The sequence below is a fragment of the Mastomys coucha genome, unplaced genomic scaffold (assembly GCF_008632895.1).
Source record: "Mastomys coucha isolate ucsf_1 unplaced genomic scaffold, UCSF_Mcou_1 pScaffold13, whole genome shotgun sequence".
Taxonomy (NCBI): Eukaryota; Metazoa; Chordata; class Mammalia; order Rodentia; family Muridae; genus Mastomys; species Mastomys coucha.
The window spans coordinates 49,731,718-49,750,343 of NW_022196895.1; the positions used below are offsets into that span (position 1 = coordinate 49,731,718).

Sequence of the window (18,626 nt, forward strand, 5' to 3'; positions counted from 1 at the left end):
GGCTGTGTCCTTCCTCTTCTGGACTATTCATGAGCTTTTTTCTTTTCTTTTCTTTTAATTGGTGTTTTTCCACTGTATTTCTTTGGAATGGAATCTAAATTTTGTTTTCTTGATTCTCCTTCAGGGTGTCATAGAGAAGCAGTTTTAGCCTGCCATTTTACCCTGGAAGCTTAAAGATTACTTTGATAAAGACTTGATTAGGGGGAGAGGGGTATGAGTCAGAGTGTATAAAAAGTTTATACCCGAAGCTGGTGTGTTAGCTCATGCCTGTCATCACAACACTTAGGAGGCAAAGGGAGGACTGCCCACAACTTCAAGGCTCAGCGTCTGGGTTACAAGTGTCGTTAAAACCATTCTGCAGCTGAGTTTCATGAGTGAGTTGTAGAAATGAGAGGAGGTAGAGTCTGACCGGGTCTGGGCACCAGGAGAGGAAGAGCGCTGTTCCACCCCAGTCTGCTGTGCTTCTCTCTGGTGGGTCAGCTCTCTGAAACTAGCTTTGAAATGTACCCACCTTTACAGAGAATAGTGACACAATCCCATTGGAGCTGTACTTTCATTGAGTACAACTTCACTCAGCTCACTGCCGTTAAAAATAGATTCTATGATACTTGGCAACTGTAAGCAAAAGGAAGGAGAAAAATATTAAAGGTACCAGTGTGCCAAAGGACCACTTTTATAGTTGGAAAGTTTTTTATTTGTACCTTATGAATGATGTTGTTTTGAGAACCTGAGTCAAGACAGTTAGAAAATCACAAATCATGCAAAGGACAAGTGCAGCCAGGTACTATTAAGGAAAATGAAAAGAATAATATAAATTGCTATAATTTTGATTTGTTTGCATGCATAGTATCAGACTCATATGGATAATACTGGTACTAAACAATGTTGTAAACAGAAGTATCTTGCAGGGGCAGGAAATATACATGGTTCAGTGTGAGAAGAGTACTTTTACTTTTCACTTTGCTGGGAGTTTTCCACTGTGCTAATTGTGTGTCAGCCTTTACTTAAAACATTTCTAAAACAAGTCTCAGTTTTCTCTATCAGATTTTTAATAATGCACAGTTAATAATGAAGAACAAAATTGAATGATTATTATAACTCCATCTTCTCTGCAGAGTTTTCTAGGGTGCTGACATCTGCAAAAGAGCATGTGTAGAAGGATGTAGTAATTGTTTCTATTATGTACATAATTCGACACTCATTAGTTTAGGAAGTTTCCTGGTGAGTCTCATTGGCATGAATCAGTATGATTCATTTATTGTAATCTCCTGTTTTAATAACAAATTTTCGATAACCTTGCCAAAGATTTGAATGCTCAGAGAAAATGTGATACAATTGTCCCTAATAGCGAAAATAAAGTTGAAAATCGTCCTTATCTTGGTTGAAAGACAATGAAAACTAGTTATGGCAAATCATACCCGTGGTCCACAGAATGCCATTTTACTGTGGGTTATCTTTTAGCATGAAAACTGTCAATTATGCTCTAGTTGTCGTTTTTAAAGTATGTAGTAATTTACTGTTTACTGGTTCAGGTTCTATAAACTGTTAAAAATACTATTTTAACTGTCTCATGTATCAGTGTAGTTTTTTTTTTTTTTTTTTTTTTTTTTAGGGTTTCTTTTTTTTTTAGAATTATTTTATTTCATTTTTATGTGTATGAGTACACTGTAGCTGTACAGATGACTGTGTTCGATCATGTGTGTGGCTGCTGTTGATCTCAGGACCTCTGCTCAGGCTGGCTCCGGCCCCGCTCACTCTGGCGTAATTTTCTGCAGCTGTCGTCAGACGCACCAGAAGAGGGCGTCCGATCTCATTGTGGGTGGTTGTGAGCCACCATGTGGTTGCTGGGATCCGAACTCAGGACCTTCGGAAGAGCAGTCAGTGCTCTTACCCGCTGAGCCATCTCGCCAGCCCCATCAGTGTAGTTTTTAATGAGTGCCATCAAGAAATATTTTATATATGTTTGTGTGTGTTTTAGTATTTCTGATATATTTATTGGTTAGATGTCTGATGCTGTGAACCAGTGATGTTAAAAGTAGCTTTATAAATTTTTTTATATTTCAAAAGTATGAATTTGATTTTTGAAATCATTGCCTCTGAGCTGGGCATAGAGATGCCAGCGCGTGGGAGGCAGAGAACCCGGCTCTGGCAGACTTTTTCAGCCGCCTTCCCCACAGAGAGTTGCTGACAGAGGTGCTGCTGCTTTGAGACCTGGTTTGTTTTATCTGACTGTGGGTGGCTTGTTCTGGAAGTTGCTTATAGGCTCTGTCCTCCTGTCCCTTTGAAACTTGGTAGAAAAGATGTTGTCAATTTAGTTTCTTAAAATACTAACTATGGTAAAGGTTTTTTTTTTTTTGTCCCAAAGTTAGAATGTCAAAGCAAATGTCTTTAAACATAATAACAGTAAACTGTAAGACATCTGATTATATTCCGAAATGCCAAACTTCAGATTATCTTTCATTTTTATAAACTTTGCTGATAAGAAGTCAGCCTGAAGAACCCTGGTATTTCAGTCTCCAGTTCAGTTATAATTCTAGAAATGCCAGCTGAGTAGATCCAATCTTTAGAATTTGACTTATGAAATTAAAAAAAAATGTATTTGCTTAGTTGATGGACATGGGCTTGTCTATAACATTGTGCCGTCATTTCTGCGTTGTAAATCCCTCTGTACAAAGGCTGGCTGATAGTCGGATGGCCCCCACTCCTTCATCTGTGGCTGTGTGCACTGAGCTCGGCCCGATGATAGTTAAATAGTTAAATGTCCACCTCATAGTCCAGATCAGCTGTCTCTCTCATGCTCGCGCAGTTCACAGTGCTGTAGCTACTAGCTTTTGGTGTGGCTTCATCTTAATATAGAGTCATTAGCTGATGCCAACAGACACAGAAATTATGTAGCAAAATAGGGAATGAGGTAAGCTTACAGAATATAGGTTTCTTTTTCAGATTTTCTAAGGAAATTCTCAGTTTTAAGTAAACACAGAAAAGATGGAATTAAGATAAGGAGTAAATGAGTGGAAGAAGCTTAGGACTAAGGAGAGGGTGATGTGAGTAGTGTCTTTTCAAGTTTAGAATTATGAGGAAAGAAGAAATAGAGTGATTAAATTAATTTGTAGGGCCTTTGATAATTTAGGAATTTTGTTATTTTTTAATCTTAAAAGTCTTAAATTTTCATTCGTTACTGGCAATATTTACTTACTCTGACAGATAAGTACCTGTTCTGTATCAGGTGTATCAGAGAGCAAGAGATGAGATTCCTGCTCTTATTAAACAGTTTTAATGGAGCAGAATATTAAGAACACAGTAGATAAATCAGGATGTAAAATCATCAAGACACAAACAAAGATGCACCAAGAAGTAGGAGTCATTGCACGCCTGTAGTGGGAGCACTTAGAAAAAGAGGCAGGCAGGCCAGGGTTCAGAGAGGCTGGGGCCACACAGGGCTACCAGGTCTCAAATAAAAACAAACAAATAACTTACATAGAGAATCAAAAATAAAGTACAACATAAAGACTTTCTGCATGGAAGTTTTAGATGAATGGTAGAAAAAGCCTGTCATAGAGATGCTTTCTAGGAATCTAAGAAGACAGCCCATATGTAGAAGAGCAGTCGTAGCCAGTGGCAGTGGATAATGCCAAGGCCCGAAGCTTGCTCTGTTAGAAGCTGGTGAGCTAAGGAGATGATAAGAAGAGATCGGGGAGCCAGGCAGACATTAAGTTATTTGGGACTTTAGCGTGGGATGAGGAATATAACTTTTTATTCTAAGTTAGGTGAGAAGCCAGGAGTTGGACTTTTCAGAATTATCACAGGCAGGTTTTCCCTCGAAAGGAGTACTCTGGCTGCTGCGTGATAGTGTATTTTACTTGCAATGCAAGTCAAAGCTAATACTAGTTGACAGGGCTTTGCTCTTAAGGGAGGTGAAGTTGTTTTGTACTGGAGTTGTAGTAGTAATAGAAATAGTGAGAACTCATTAGATAGGGGAATGTATTTGGGGGAATATCTCATAGGACATCCTCACAGACTGGATGTGGGGTCTAAGCAGCTAGGTGAATGGATGGTACTGTTGTTCCTTAAAGTGGACAGTGTGAGGTGGAAGTTTCAGAGACTACAGAGTGACAAAGGGAAGAAAGTCTGTGTAAAGAGTGGTGGAGACCTCAGGGTAGGTTTTACTTTTTAGAAAGCAGCAGAAAGTAGAAGTTATAGGATGGAAAGGAAGACAAGCACGTGTTGAGTGGCTTTGATCTACTAATTGTTTTATGTTCCTCATATTAACTTTATACTTTAAGTGCCTTAATCTCTACTAAGTATATATGATTATGTATATATATATGTGTTTGATACATAAATATTCTTTCCCTTTATTAACCAGGTTGTAAGTTCTACCAACGGAGAGCTAAACACAGATGACCCCACGGCAGGACGGTCAAATGCACCCATTACAGCCCCTACAGAAGTAGAAGTGATGGATGAAACCAAGTACGTTTTTGTTTTGCTTATTTTGGTAATTTTTTTTTTTTTGGTTCATAACTTTGCACATTTCAACTTTATAGTTCCATACAATTATTTCACATTTTCCTCCTATAGGGAATAGAACACACAAAAGAAGTAATATGACTAGCTTCTTATTCATGCATTCTTATTCATGCATTCTTATTCATGCATTCTTAATACAAAAATGGTTATTTATAAACTGTGTTTACATTTTCATTTAAAATTAATAGAATACTTTAGCTTTTGATATTTAGGAAGATTACACAGATATGACTGCTGTGTTTTAGTTTTCTGTAAGTGTAAGTACTTGTTATTGTAGGATGCCGCATGCTTAATGTTACTTTTTACGATTACTTATTAAGAGGTAAACTATAGTAGTGCTGCATGAAAAACAATGTGATCATCTAACTATGGGCTATTTTTGATGATTTCTCTCTCTCTTCCTCTCTCCCTTTTCTTTTCTTTTTGTTTTTCTATGTATAGCTGCCAGAAAGTATTGAATATGTGGTGAGTTCTCAAGTGTCGGCAGGCAGAAATAGCTCCATTGACTCAAATTTCAAGATTTAATACCATTTAATACAAACAAAAAAATCTTTACTTAGAAATTATAATTGGTAAAACAAAAGTATTTGATAACAATAACATTAGCCCTTGAAAAGCAAGGAGTAATTGCTGAGGAGCTGTTCTGCCGGCTGCCGCCTCTTTTGCTCTAAGTCACATGGTTTCGGGGCACTCCTTAACTGCATAGATGGGAGGCCAACCTGCTTTGCCTGCACATTTGTCTTGTAGCATGGGAGTTTTTGTTATTCCTTAAATAGAAAGCTGAATTTTTGAGTTAAACTTTGTTTTCCTATTTTCAACTTTTGAATATATAATCTTTCCCCTACAGTATCACTAAAATCTTATTTCATTTACTAACCGGTTCATTAAAACTCCTCTAACAGTTCTTAATAATATTCTTCCTGGGAGAAATAATACTAAATTTTATTTATTTTCTGGTCTTTGCCTTCAGGTGGAATTCTGTGTTTAGATTTCAAGACAGATTTGGAGTCAGTTCTGAAGTGAACTAAAGCCTTAGATGAGTCAGTTGTAAAGCCCGTCAGTCATCTTACTTACATCCTTAAAAAACACTCATTTTCCAAGTGAAAACTGAGAACCTGCTGTGGATGCTTCTCTTTACCAAGCAGTGACCCAGTTCAGTTTCAGTTTAGAATTGATTGGTGGTGTGACCAAATTTAGTATATTTCAAGACATAATTAGTCAGCTATTTACTTGCCATTAAATAAAAAATTGAACTACAATGGCTTATGCTTGTGAATTTTAGATACAGTGCTAAGAGAGTTACTATCTAGGGCAGCAGTGTGGCAAGTCTGATGCACATGCCATTGCGTCGAGTGTTAGTTGTGTAGGTCCGCTCCACTGCAGTGTACTTTGTTAGGTGTGTTTCTTTTCCTAAAACTCCATGAATAATGCCTATCTCATCGGGCGGTGAGAGAGAATGGCTGTGGTAAGGCTCAGGTTTGTCTGTCAAGTGCACAAACTCTAGCTATTACCACTCCTTTTTTTCATCACTGACTTCTTCCAGCACTGTTCTACAGCATTGTTAAACCTACTGTCTGTGTTCGCATCATTTTAGAAACTGGCTTTTGATCCAGTCTATCCATTCTTTCTATGTTCATCTAGTAGTTAACACTGCTGAGATTTCAGAATATCTGATTTCACAAACTAGCAGGAGAGGCTGCAGTTGCATTAGTAGATTTTTAGTACATGGTAAAGCTTTCAGTCTATAAAGAAAAGTGTCACTTCCTGATTGAATAATCAGAGAATGCTTCATAGAAGTGGCTTTCAAGAGTGACCTAGCTGTGATTTCTGTGCGTCTGTGCACAGGTAGCCTGGCTTTTCTCTCCAGAGCCTTGGAGGACTAGAGTGAAGAATGTAATGAAGGATTGTGTTACCCCCTGTATTTTCCCTGACACTGTGTATTTTAGTACTGTCTTGTTAATCTGCCTATCAGTTTCTTTATACATCTCTCACATCATGAGGACTCTCTCAATGTATTGAAAACAAAGCCTTTTTCATCTTTAGATCCCCATTGGTTAAAATACGAAACCACAGTAAGTTATTACTAAATAATTCTCTAAAGCTATTTACCATACTCATGAAATCAATTATATCATACAAAGAAGTGAGGTTGAAAATACCTGCTAGGTGAAAGAAACATAATAATGCCATCTATTATATAGCTCCACTATATGAGCTGTGAGCAGGGCAGCAGGCAAGGACAGGGACTTCAGTAGTGCTTGTCTGTGGCAGAGAAGGGAATGGGAGGGACTGTTGGAGACAGCGGCTTCCTTTAAGGGAGGGAGCTTTGAAGGTAGGCTGTGGTGATGTCTGTACAGTTCTGTGAATACTCTTTTCTGCTTTGTACACGTCACGAGGACAAATTTTATGACGTGAATTATATCTAGATAAAGTGGTTGTTAAAAGATAGTGACCTATGGGTTCAGGAAAACTTTATTCTAGTTGGTTGCAAGAATCCGCAGAACTTCTCTTCATTAAAGCTCTTCATTAAAATGCTCTTTAGACATGTTTTTTGTCTTTGTTTTGGTCAGATTAATTCTGAGCATTTCTATAACACATTGTTCATATCCTCTAAGACTAAGAGTGTGAGCAGAGCTAATTGTTCTAGATTGCATCCTCTTCTGATATTTACTGGAGAAAATACTGTAGCTTTGATTGGCTGATTATGAAGACATTTCAAAGCTTACATACACCATTAGATAATGTTTTGGGTCCTAGATATGTAAGGTTTTGTGTGCGCTTGTGCATGTACATGTGTGTTTGTCTAGGGGTGTTGAATCTAGTGCTTTGTACATGTAAAGCAGGTGCCTTATCGCTGTATCAGCCACCATAACCACTGTAGAGACAAGGGTTATAAAGGGATAAAGAAGACTGTGTGGTATGTACACAGTGGGAAGTCAGAGCCTTAAGAAGATCATGGAAATAGTTTGGGGACTAAAGTTTAAAGTGCTGTGGCCTCAGTACTTACAAACTAATGAAATTGATGAGCAAGAGGGTATGACTGTATTTATGACAGATTGTCAAATAGAGACTTAAACTGTGAATTCTGCCTTTTGCGGGATACAGGTGGGGGCCATGTCTCTCTAGTTCAGGCTGGCTTGAGCTTTTTATCTTCTTGGTGGGATTAGAGGTGTGGTCAGCTTAAAAGGAAAATTTGTTGAAAACTTCTAAGCCATGATAATATAGGCAAGGTGAAAATTTCTGAACTAATCCAGCTTGAAAGAGGTGAGAAGATTGCATTGCTTTAGACAGATTCAATGCAAGTGGGTAGAGAGGAAGAAGTAGGATTATAGCTATCTACTTGAAGGCGTTCCATACATAGTCGTCTTCTGATCTGAACTCTTGCCTAGCTGAGAAATCCAAAGGAATTTCACACGAGGTATTAATTTTAAGGTAAAATACTTATTTGTGAAAAAAAGTATTAGTTATTGTAAAAGATGTTTTTCTACATGCTCATGAAGCCAGGACTGGAGAGACTGGCTTCTGGAGTCCTGAGTGGATGGCCCAGGATGGGTGCAGGAATAGTTTTCAGCAAAGGTGATGCTGGAAAGTCATTGTAGAAGGCATAGGAAAGAACCTCAGATCCAGTCAAGAAATAATGCTTCAGTTTGATTGAGAGAAGTGAGTGTTTAATACAGGTCCACGAAAATACAGCACATTCTCGATGACAGGGCAGTGGGTGAAGCGAATTGAAGGTGTGATGTGAACAGTGGAGCTGAGGTTCACTGCAGTCTTAAGATGAATTCTCACAGCACAGGCTGTTCATTTCTCTTTGCTCACACTGGTACACTATTCACACTGCCTCACTTTTTAGTTCTCACTATTTCACTTTTAATTCTGAAAGCTAAATCTTCCCATTTGTTAAATAACCATCCTTTCTAACATGAGTATTGTTGGAGACAAAAAACTATGCCAACTGTCTTAACCTTGATATCTTAGCATATAAAGAATGCATTCCAGCTCAGTTTTCTCCAGAAAGGCCTCATAGTAGTACTGAAATATTCATTTCGTAGCCTCATAGTAGTACTGAAATATTCATTTTGTAGCCTCCGGTAGAGTTTTTGCCTCATGGGTAAACTCCAGGTTTAGAATATATATATAATTTTGACTAGAACCTACTGTAGGGTTTAGTTGTGTGAATGAGGTAAATCCTTCAGTGCATACCAAACAAGTGGCAACTTTGTACTCCTTTGATGGGCAAGCTCTGTGTGCCAGCCATTGCTCAGCTTCATTGTAGTGTGAGGGAGGCACTAAGTCAAACAGAATCATTTAAAAATAATAGTAAGTGCACAAAAAAGATGGTGTCATGAGAGCAGCACTGCCAGATTGGGTACTTAGAGACAAGGTAATAGGATGACAATTTCTTAATTATCAGGACCATGAATCAGCTGGTTTTGAAGGGACTTTGATCTTTAAAACTAGCAGGGGTTAGCATTTCAGTTTACTCCTTTGTAGGCAGATGCTTTTATAGAACATGCATCAATGCTGCCCTCTGGTGGTAGTTGCTTTAATAGTATGCCATCCTACTTGGTGGGATTTATTCTAAAAGTTATGTGGCTAACTCTTTAACATTGTTTTTGAACTTAAAGGACCTGTGCTATTTGAATCATCTTAAATCTGCATTTATTTTAAATCAATGCTTGGACATAGTTTCCTTATTTAAGAAAGGTTATTTAACAAATGAGAAGAACTTTGCTTTCATAACTAAAAACAAAACCAAAGAATGCAGTGTGAATACAACAACAGCATAGACAAGCTGGCAACTAGCAGCCTGTTTATCAAGACCTGTGTTGATTGCATTTCCCATTGGAAAGGCTTATATAGTTTACATAATTCTTTAGTAGAAAGGTTTTGGAGGAATATACTTTGGAATTTGAAATGACAAATGATAATAGATAGGAACATTTAATACCATGAGGAATAACTTTATATATATTAAACAGCACTGAAGTTTCACTGAAATATCACTATATTCTTAAATTTAATATAAATATTTGGTCTATTTCTTTTAAATAACTTTTTTCCATTTTAGCTTTTACCCTGTGGGTGTTGTCTAGTAATTGAAAGATTTACTTGAATAATATTTTATCCCCCTCCAGTTGAGACAGGGTGTCATGTATTCCAGGCTGAACCAAAACTCTGAATTAGAGGCTGACCTTGAACCCTCTCATTTTTCTGTCTCTACCTCCTGCTCAGTTGAAGTGGCCCTGAAGAGTGAATCAGGGCTCTGCCCACCAAGCAGTAGTCCTTTTATGTTTCTCTTCTTGAAATTTTATATATCTGAAATTTGAGAAAGTATTAGGTTCATGTAGTTGATAGTAAGTGTGGCACTTTTTTTAACTCCTGAAACAATGTATTATACTTCGGCCTTGTTTGATGGCTATAGCTCTGATTTAGGCCCGTGAGTATTTTATCATACACACAGACACATATACTCTCACACTCATTGCTGTTACCTCAGTAAGATAAAGTTTGTATCTAGGTGTTTTTAACCTAGGAAAAAAGACAAAGACTAAATATACAGTGTTTGAATTGTTTTAAAAAGCTATATTTAAAATAAGTTTGAATACATAGTTTTTTAGTTATAACATGGACATGCTTTGGCTCTGTGATTTTAAATGCTAAGTATAAAATTAGTTTGATCAAAATTAAATAACTTACTTACAGTAGGCTTTGAGTCTTTTTTTAAAGATTTATTTATTATATGTAAGTACACTGTAACTGTCTTCAGACACCCCAGAAGAGGGCATCAGATCTCATTAGGGATGGTAGTGACCCATCATGTGGTTGCTGGGATTTGAACTCACGACCTTCAGAAGAGCAGCCAGCGCTCTTAACCACTGAGCCATCTCTTTGACTGACTTTGACTCTTAAAATGATTTAAAAAAAAAAAAAGTAAAGAAAAGGCAAATGGGTCTAGAGTTCATAGTCATCCTCAGCTACATAGTGAGCCTGAGGCTAGCCTGCACCATTTTAGAGTCTGTCCCAAAAGAATGTAAAGTAAGTTCCAGACTCAGTTCTGTACTTAATCTATTTTCTCTTTCTGTTTCATAACTATAGTAGGATATGCTCATTGATTGATGCTGTTTTTTTGTTTTGTTTTAGAATTTAAATTGATTTGTACTAAAACAAAATCCCTATTAATAAGGTCATTATTGCTTCTGTAACAGTGGTTTCAGGAATCAAAACTATCAGAAAGGGAGAAACTATGCAGATGAGCTTTATGCAAGCATGACACTCCTAGGCTCTTAAATACGCTGAGTAAAATAAGGCAGAGCAGTATAGGTTTCAGTTCTCAGAGCAAAGTCTTTGGACTTACGGCTCCTTTTTCTGTTGCACAGAATGTGCTGCTGTACACAGAAGGCATGCCAATAGGACACAATCATAACTGACAGAGGGTCACTAATACCCATGCTTTGCTGATGTGCTCACTCTTCATCTCTCCTGCACGAGCTTTCTATGACCTTCTCAATTACCATGATAAGTTCAACCTTGAATTACTTTAGTGTTTTTATAATAATGGAATGTTTTCTTTATGTACAGGTGCTGCTGTTTTTTCAAACGAAGGAAAAGGAAAACCATACAACGTCACAAATGACTGGACACAGACAGATCCTGGGGAGTTACTTACATGTTCTTATGCTGTCTTGTGATTAAATTCATCTCTATAGTGACCACATATATTTTCAAGGACTCACTCTTGAAACAAAAATGTCATACTTTCATATTTCATTTTATGGTTGTCTTACATTCATTCCCCCCACCCCTAATTTAACTTTATGGAAGCTTTAAAATTTTGTCAAAACATGAGTGCTTTGCCCATCACTGAATTGAATGGACCAATGAAGTGGTATTGATGAACACAGTTCCATAGGATAGTTTTCAGAAGCTCTTCTATTCTAGAGAACAATACAGGTGTCCAAATGTCAATTAATTGTACCTAATTTGATTTCTTTATGTCTTCTACAAAAGCATAATCAAACAAATTTTCTTCCCACTGGATAGTGCAGCAGAGAAAACAGTTGCCCAAATATTAAAAACAACTTTCTTGAACAGTTCCTGTTTTGTGACATCTGCATTGATTTCGGTATGACTAATGGTACTGTTATTCATGAATCATATTGACATTCTCCCTGTGAAATCATGGTACAGTCACTGCCCAGAGGTACTGAGGAAAACGTACTTTGGGATTGGCAAACTGTGGCGGTAAATAAGTCAGCAGTGTTGGAAACGCGAGCTTGGCTTCTGTGGCGCCACTGTGTGAAGTGCAGCTGCAGAAGAAGCAGAAGCGCCAGGAACGTTTGTTTAATGTCACTCTCTGCCTCCAGATGATAATATACGATAGATGGCAAGGAGTGAGTACTGGAGAAGTAATGTATGGTAGAGCTGAGAAAAGGAAAGGATAAGAATGTGAAACTTGTTTCAGTGTGTAAGGCTGGAGCCCCTTCAGAGTCTGCTGCCCAGTGGCCACATTTCTCTCCGAAGCAGAATCCCGAGGACATGCCATAGTGGTGGCTGCTTGCGACGGTGTTCTTCACTTAAAGAAAAGAATCCTGCTCCCAGCAGTACACCCTAGGTCACTCTGTTGCCCTCTGCACATTAGTCTCTTGTGGTTAGCTTTGCTAGTTCTCTGAAATACCCTGTCTTGAGCATAATGTTGACGATTGGAGAATGTTCTGGAAAGGGTGGGCTGGGCACTTTGCCTCTGCAGCTTTCACAGTGCCTGCATATGAACAGTGTAACAGTTCTGTTGTTAGCCAAGTCCATTCCACTTTGCAAGTGTGCTCTGTTTTACGCCACTAGGACACAGGCATACTTTCTGTCTCATCCTGTCAGCCGGGCTGTCGAGAGTGAAAAGCCTGGCTAGAGAGATGCTGTTGGTCATATCACACATTCATCTTCTACTTAGGAAATTGTTACTCCTTCCGTGCACTCTCCTCTCTGTCTTAAGTGTGAGCCTTCAGGTATGCTTATTTATTTATTTTTTGTCTCAAGGTAACATTTAAAATATGTATTAAAGGAAATGAATCCACATTTTTTTACTTCATTATTGAATTTACAGGTATTTAATTGTATTTTGTAATTTATTTTTCTTATTAGCCAAAAGTTCAATGTGTTGCTTTTGATAAATTGGGCACCCACATGAACATCACAAATCAGGACATTGTTTATCTTTTTTCTTGGTTTTGAAGACCTACACTCAACTGAGAAAATATTCGCTGTATAATTTGATCAACCGTTTCCATTCTCATTGTATACTGTCATGATATCTAAACTGCAGGAGTTAAATACTGAGTTTTTTATTTTGTTTGCTTTGATCAAGGTAGATGGATATTTTGGCCATTTATAATGTGAAACCACTTCTTTACAGTATTTGACCAAATTTGTGTGTCTATGATATTTGTAAATACATGCGATATCTGTATTTCTTATCATAAACCTATTTAGTTTTATTCTCAGTAGGGTTTTTTGGACTGTACAGTGTTTATATGATCTGAACTCCTTATACATAAGAAGGTGTGTATATTAATCCAATTATGGACTTAAATATTTTAAAAGTATGAATACCCTTATTTGCTGCAAAGGCCAGTGTGTAGACATTTGCTTTTTAGCAATATTTTTAAGTGCTCCATTTTAGTGCTGGAGAATAAGTCTTTGGCACACAGACTGGTCAGTAATAGGTAATGCAGGTATGTTCAGGTTAAGCCAACAATGTTTTGCATTTTTATGCTTCTTTTCTGTCAACACTAATGAAATCAACATTGCCTGAATGTCTGAATACTGAAACACAGCCCTGTTTAAAAGTATGTAACTGAAAAAAGAAATAAATAAAGGTAGTTTTTTTAAACTTGTTCTTTCCCCTTTCCTCTAACCACGAGTGAACTAATGTTATTCAGTGCTGCACGGAGCTTTAAAAACTAACTTCTGTTGATTTACTGCTTACTCTAAGAGGCAGAGCAGAAGGAAGCTGCTTTTGTCATTTGGTGTCTGTCTCTGCTCGATTGGAGCACATCACAGGAAGGATCTAAACTTGCTTTTTTTTCATTTTTAATTTTTTTTCTATTTTTTATTTTTAGTTACTTAATAGAGCAATTAGTTAAAGCTGTCCTCTAATAACTTAAGGGAATAAATGATGATTTTATTTCTGTTTTTGAAAACAAAGTCATGCTATTTATGAAAGTTTACTGTTTATTAATTTTGAGTGACTAAAGTCATTTCAGATGAGGAACATAAATCTATTTGCAGCAGTAATTTGACTTCTCATTATGGTAGGTCCTTTAAGCATTTCCCAAATGGTGTTAGTGGAGCCTTGCTTACCGAAGGCTACTGTAGGCAAGAGCAGGCAAGCAGAACCATTTAGTCTGTTCCTAGCGTGTGTGCTGAGCACCAGAGACTTTGAAACAGCATGGAAGAATGGGCTGGGGGAAGACTAAGCAGGTAACAGTGCTTTCCGTACAAGTGTGAGGGTGTAAGTTCAAATCCCAGGGACCTCTCTAAAAAGCCAGTGTAATTCTGCCTGCACCTTTTACTCCAGCATTGTGCCCTGCAGATAGCTGGAGGATCCTTGGGGCATGCTGGCTACCAGTCTAGCTTCAGGTTCAATGAGAGACCTTGCCTCAGATGGAAGTGAAAAGGGATAAATGTCCTTCTCTTGGTTCTGTGTATGTCTTAAGGTTTCTATTGCTGCAGTGAAACTCTGTGACCAAAGTAGCTTGTGGAGGATAAACAGTACAGTTTATTTGCCTCACTCTCCCACAGCATTGTTCTTCCTAGAAGGAAGGCAGAAGAGAAACTCAAACAGGTATCCACCTGGAGGGAGGAGCTGATACCGAGGCCATGGAGGAGTGTTGCTTACTGGCTCCCTGTGGTTTGTTCAGCCTGCTTTCAGGACCAGGACCAGCAGCCCAGGGGTGGCCCACCTATAGGGCCGGGACCGCAGTGGGCAGGGCCTTCCCCCATCTACCTCTAAGAAGATGCCTTTATAGGCTTGCCTGCAACCAGACCTTCTGGAGGCATTTTCCTAATTGAGGTTCCCTCCTGTCAGATGACTTTAACATGTGTCATGATAACATGAGTCTCTCCTGCATAGTGCATATATATGTAATGACACAGCCCATATACACACAGGGCCAGGAGAACGATCTGATGATGACACGTAATCAACAGGTATTATGTAGACAAAACAGCTGATTTTAGGGTGAGTTCTATTCTCTGTATTTGCTTTAGTAGGAAACTTTTCAACAGCAAATGATAACCCAAATCAAGCAATAAGAAGCAGGCTTTCACATAAAGTTCATGTAAAGCCCAGTGCTAAAACCTGCCTCTGATCAGTGATGGTGGTGATAAAGCCAGCATCTGCCTTTCTCGTGTGTCATCTTACGGTTCTACTTTGCTCTTCCCTGATTTTACTTTCAGTGTGAGGGTCAAGCGGCTGAGATTTTGATGGTGCACTCTTTTTTTTTAAAAAAAGATTTATCTATTTTATGTGCATGAGTACACTGTAGCTGTACAGATGGGCGTGAGCCATCATGTGTGTGGCTGCTAGGAACTGGACTCAGGACCTCTGCCGGCCCTACTTGCTCAGGCCCCGCTCTCCCTGGCGTAATACCCTGTAGCTGTCTTCAGACGCTCCAGAAGAGGGAGTCGGTCTCATTAGGGGTGGTTGTGAGCCACCATGTGGTTGCTGGGATCCGAACTCAGGGCCTTCAGAAGAGCAGTCAGTGCCCTTACCTGCTGAGCCATCTCGCCAGCCCCGATGGTGCACTCTTGATAATCAAGTAAAGACAGCAGTCTCTCGGCAGGTCCAACAAGCTTCCGGTTTTGTGGAATGGAACAAAGAACTGTGGCCAAAAAGCTGCTGTGCTCATGATTGGGTCTGAGTCATGGGCCCGTGTTTAAAGAACACTTGAGAAATGGCACATAAAAGGACATTTTTTAAGATGTTTAACAATTGTCAGATGTAATGCTTATTTAAAAACATAAATCCAAAACCAACAGCAACAAAAAAAAGACTATCACCACACACATGCAAGCACACGTGTGCAAGAGTGTGCTTGCACACACACACACACACACCACAATACATTAGGAGTGCTTAAAAATAGGTTAAAAGAGAAATGCTGATGATTTGGACTCGGGCGTTTACCAGCAGGTAAAAGAAAGATACTTAACAAATAGGTTCATTATTGAAATTTCATCACACAGAAATGAAAGTCTAAAAATCAAATGTAATTAGCCTCAAGTATCTCACTTGGACAATTTAAAAGATGGTGACATATTTTATTTAGACAGGAACATCAGAGGGGAAAAATGAGGAAGTCCCCAAGTTCACTATAGGATATGGTAAATTGGAGGTTTATTTAATATATTCAGTGAAATGCATATAAAAAAGTACAGGATGTGAGTCTATAACTCAGATATAATGTGAAAGTTACCTGCATGAAGATGGTTATTGAAGGCATGATATAACGAGATCACCTGGTTTAGAAAAAAGCAAGCTAGGTTAGGGTCTCCTATGAAACATTTATAGCTCAGCACAAAATGTAACATTCAACACCTTATGCATCCTTAGTCTTCATGTGACATTTTGGACAGGATTCAAGTCGCTTGCAAAATTGTATCTCTGTTGTCATGTTTAGACAAGACATTTGGAATTGGAAAATATTTTGTTACATTTTGAAGGGGGTAACTAGAGAACAGTGTAGTTTGGGGAAGATAATGATAAGTTGCATACAGAAAAGCTGCGGGCTTGTTCTTATCTAACCTACCAGCCAGCCTTCAGGACCCAGCATTTGCTTTATGTTGTTTTGGCTTGGGTTTGTTAAGTTTTAGTTTTAGTTTTGGTTATGGTATGTCAGTCGTTTGTCAAAAACACTAAGCCTTGAACTTGTAATACTTATTTTACTTAGTAACATATTACTTTGAAACATATCATTGAATTTTTTAGTATTTTGTTAGTAATTTTGTACCTCAGCGGTGAATCTGTAGATCGCAGGGGCACAGCACATTTCCTAGCTGGCTCTCATTAGATGTGAAAAAAAAAAACTCATGGGTTAAACATGGAGAAGAAAGATACTGTAGCCATAAGGAAAGTTAGTAACTACTGAGCAGTGAAATGCAGATGTCCTCCAGCAACCTGAGGGAAAAAATACAGCATAAAAGCACAAACTCAGTTTATAAACAGCATTATTTTCAGGATTTTACATATACAACATCAGATGTTGCTAACATAGTGCATGATTGTATTTGAAAAATGCTTAACTTCGGGTAGAAAGGGAGCCTCAATACCTTGTCTGGTAGGTTCTTGTTCAGCCTTTCAGGACTTTGGTGATGAGTTAGAGGAGTTAAAAGCTGATTTTCCTAAGAACAAGTGAGCGTGGTAATAGAGCTTTGTTAGTGTTGAAAATAGATAACCAGTTTGTCTCTGCGTAGCTTTTCTTTTAAATCAGATCCACAAGTTAATGAATTATCTTCTTTATGAGAATATATAGATCGTAACCAAAGAAAAGGACCTAAAATCCCACTAGGATGTGAAAATGTTATTTTTCTTTTTGTTTTGAGCCGCGTTCTCAGTGTAGGGCCTAAGCTGACCTTGTACTCACAGTCTTCCCTCTGCCCCTGGAGTACTGGGATTGTAGGACTATGTGATCATGTCAGGCGTGAGATACTTTGGTTAGAACAGTTGCTGGACTAGGGATTGGCAAACTTTTGGGTGGGAGATAAAGTTAAGACTTTTGTGAGCTCAGAGGGCTCAAATATATTAATATATTCAAAATATATTAATACTTAGGCACAGTTCTGTGTGTCACACAGGTCTGCAAAGGTTAAGCACTTGGTTGTTTTTCAGGAGTTGCTACTTAAAGGAGTTGGAGTTTAAAGTTGGTCATAAATATCTACCTATTCCTTGATGGTCTAAAAGTGTCTGCACAGACACATGCTATCAAATACTCCATCAGTCTTTGTGGCCATTTGGAAAGAGTTTGTAGAATTCTAGCAGATTTTCTCTGGATATTTGCTTTTAAATACTCGGTATCTGTAGATGGACCACTTCCTAACATACCTGTTAGATGTGCTCCTCTTGATTGCACTGCCATGTTGGTTCGGATTTATGGAGTGTGCCTCTGTACTACAATGATGTTCAGACAGCTGCTTCTGGTTAAGTTTGGGAACTGCAAATACGGCCACCAAATGGCGGTGTATGTGGGAGAGTCACCGTACTCAGTTTTCCTTCCTGACAGAACATACAGGTCTAGTAATAATTAAGACCTTGTTAAAAACAGGCGCTTCCATACAATACCTGCTGAGTATAAAGTAATTGTTGACCTCTTTAAACAGCCAGCAGTCTTGAGCTTTGCCAGGTTGTCCAGTAGCTTTTCTACACCTCACGTATTTCTGCATCATCCATCGGAGCACCGCAGTGTACTTCTCGTTGCACTGAACTGGTGTTTTCTCAACTTCACTGAAAATGCTCTTTCCTGTAGTTCAGTGCATTCACAAAAATGGAATGTTGAGCCACTTGGATCTCAGAATCAGCTTCTTAGGTTAAAAAACTGGGCAATATTGGCAACACTTGTTGACTTACAAGAAGCCAAGGAAAACTCACCATCAGTTTACCTTGTTTTAAAAAGCAATTATCGATACCCACAGTCGTTTTTACAACTTACTCTTGCAAAGCTTAGTGGGCACAAACGGGTTCCTCTCCTTTGACTCTTGTAGTCAAATGCAATGAACTCCATCCAGTAACTAGATATAAGTTGTACGTTGTAGCTTTAATCTGTGTGTGTGTGTGTGTGTGTGTGTGTGTGTGTGTTGCACGCAGACGTGCTTGGTGGCTGTTTGTATGGGTGAATAAGTTAAGCTGTGATGAAATACTCTGCTGTAGTTTTCTAATTGTCCTGATCATTTCTCTTCCTGAAAATATTGTGATGAGAACTTACTCTGGTAATTAGGGAAACACATTCTTTTAGTATAGCTAAAGTATCGTTACATAATGAACACAATGCGTTGCCATATAACTGTAGGACAATTCCACATTCCACTGTGCCTTAAAAGTGCAA

At 38.4% G+C, this 18,626-nt stretch overlaps 1 protein-coding gene across 9 annotated transcripts in view; it reads left to right on the forward strand.

The window, feature by feature from the left end:
- The window catches only part of Csnk1g3 (casein kinase 1 gamma 3), a 90,349-nt gene extending 76,928 nt beyond the window's left edge, over positions 1 to 13,421 (forward strand). For 5 of the 9 annotated variants that reach the window (XM_031365699.1, XM_031365698.1, XM_031365700.1 and 2 more), the window contains 3 exons: positions 4,367 to 4,473; positions 4,972 to 4,995; positions 11,113 to 13,421. In XM_031365699.1, coding sequence (XP_031221559.1) covers positions 4,367 to 4,473; positions 4,972 to 4,995; positions 11,113 to 11,167 — 186 coding nt within the window. In that variant the 3' untranslated portion in view covers positions 11,168 to 13,421. The remainder of the gene's footprint in view (positions 1 to 4,366; positions 4,474 to 4,971; positions 4,996 to 11,112) is intronic. The other 4 variants (XM_031365701.1, XM_031365702.1, XM_031365705.1 and 1 more) reach the window with 1 other exon arrangement.
- Positions 13,422 to 18,626: the final 5,205 nt, after the last annotated feature.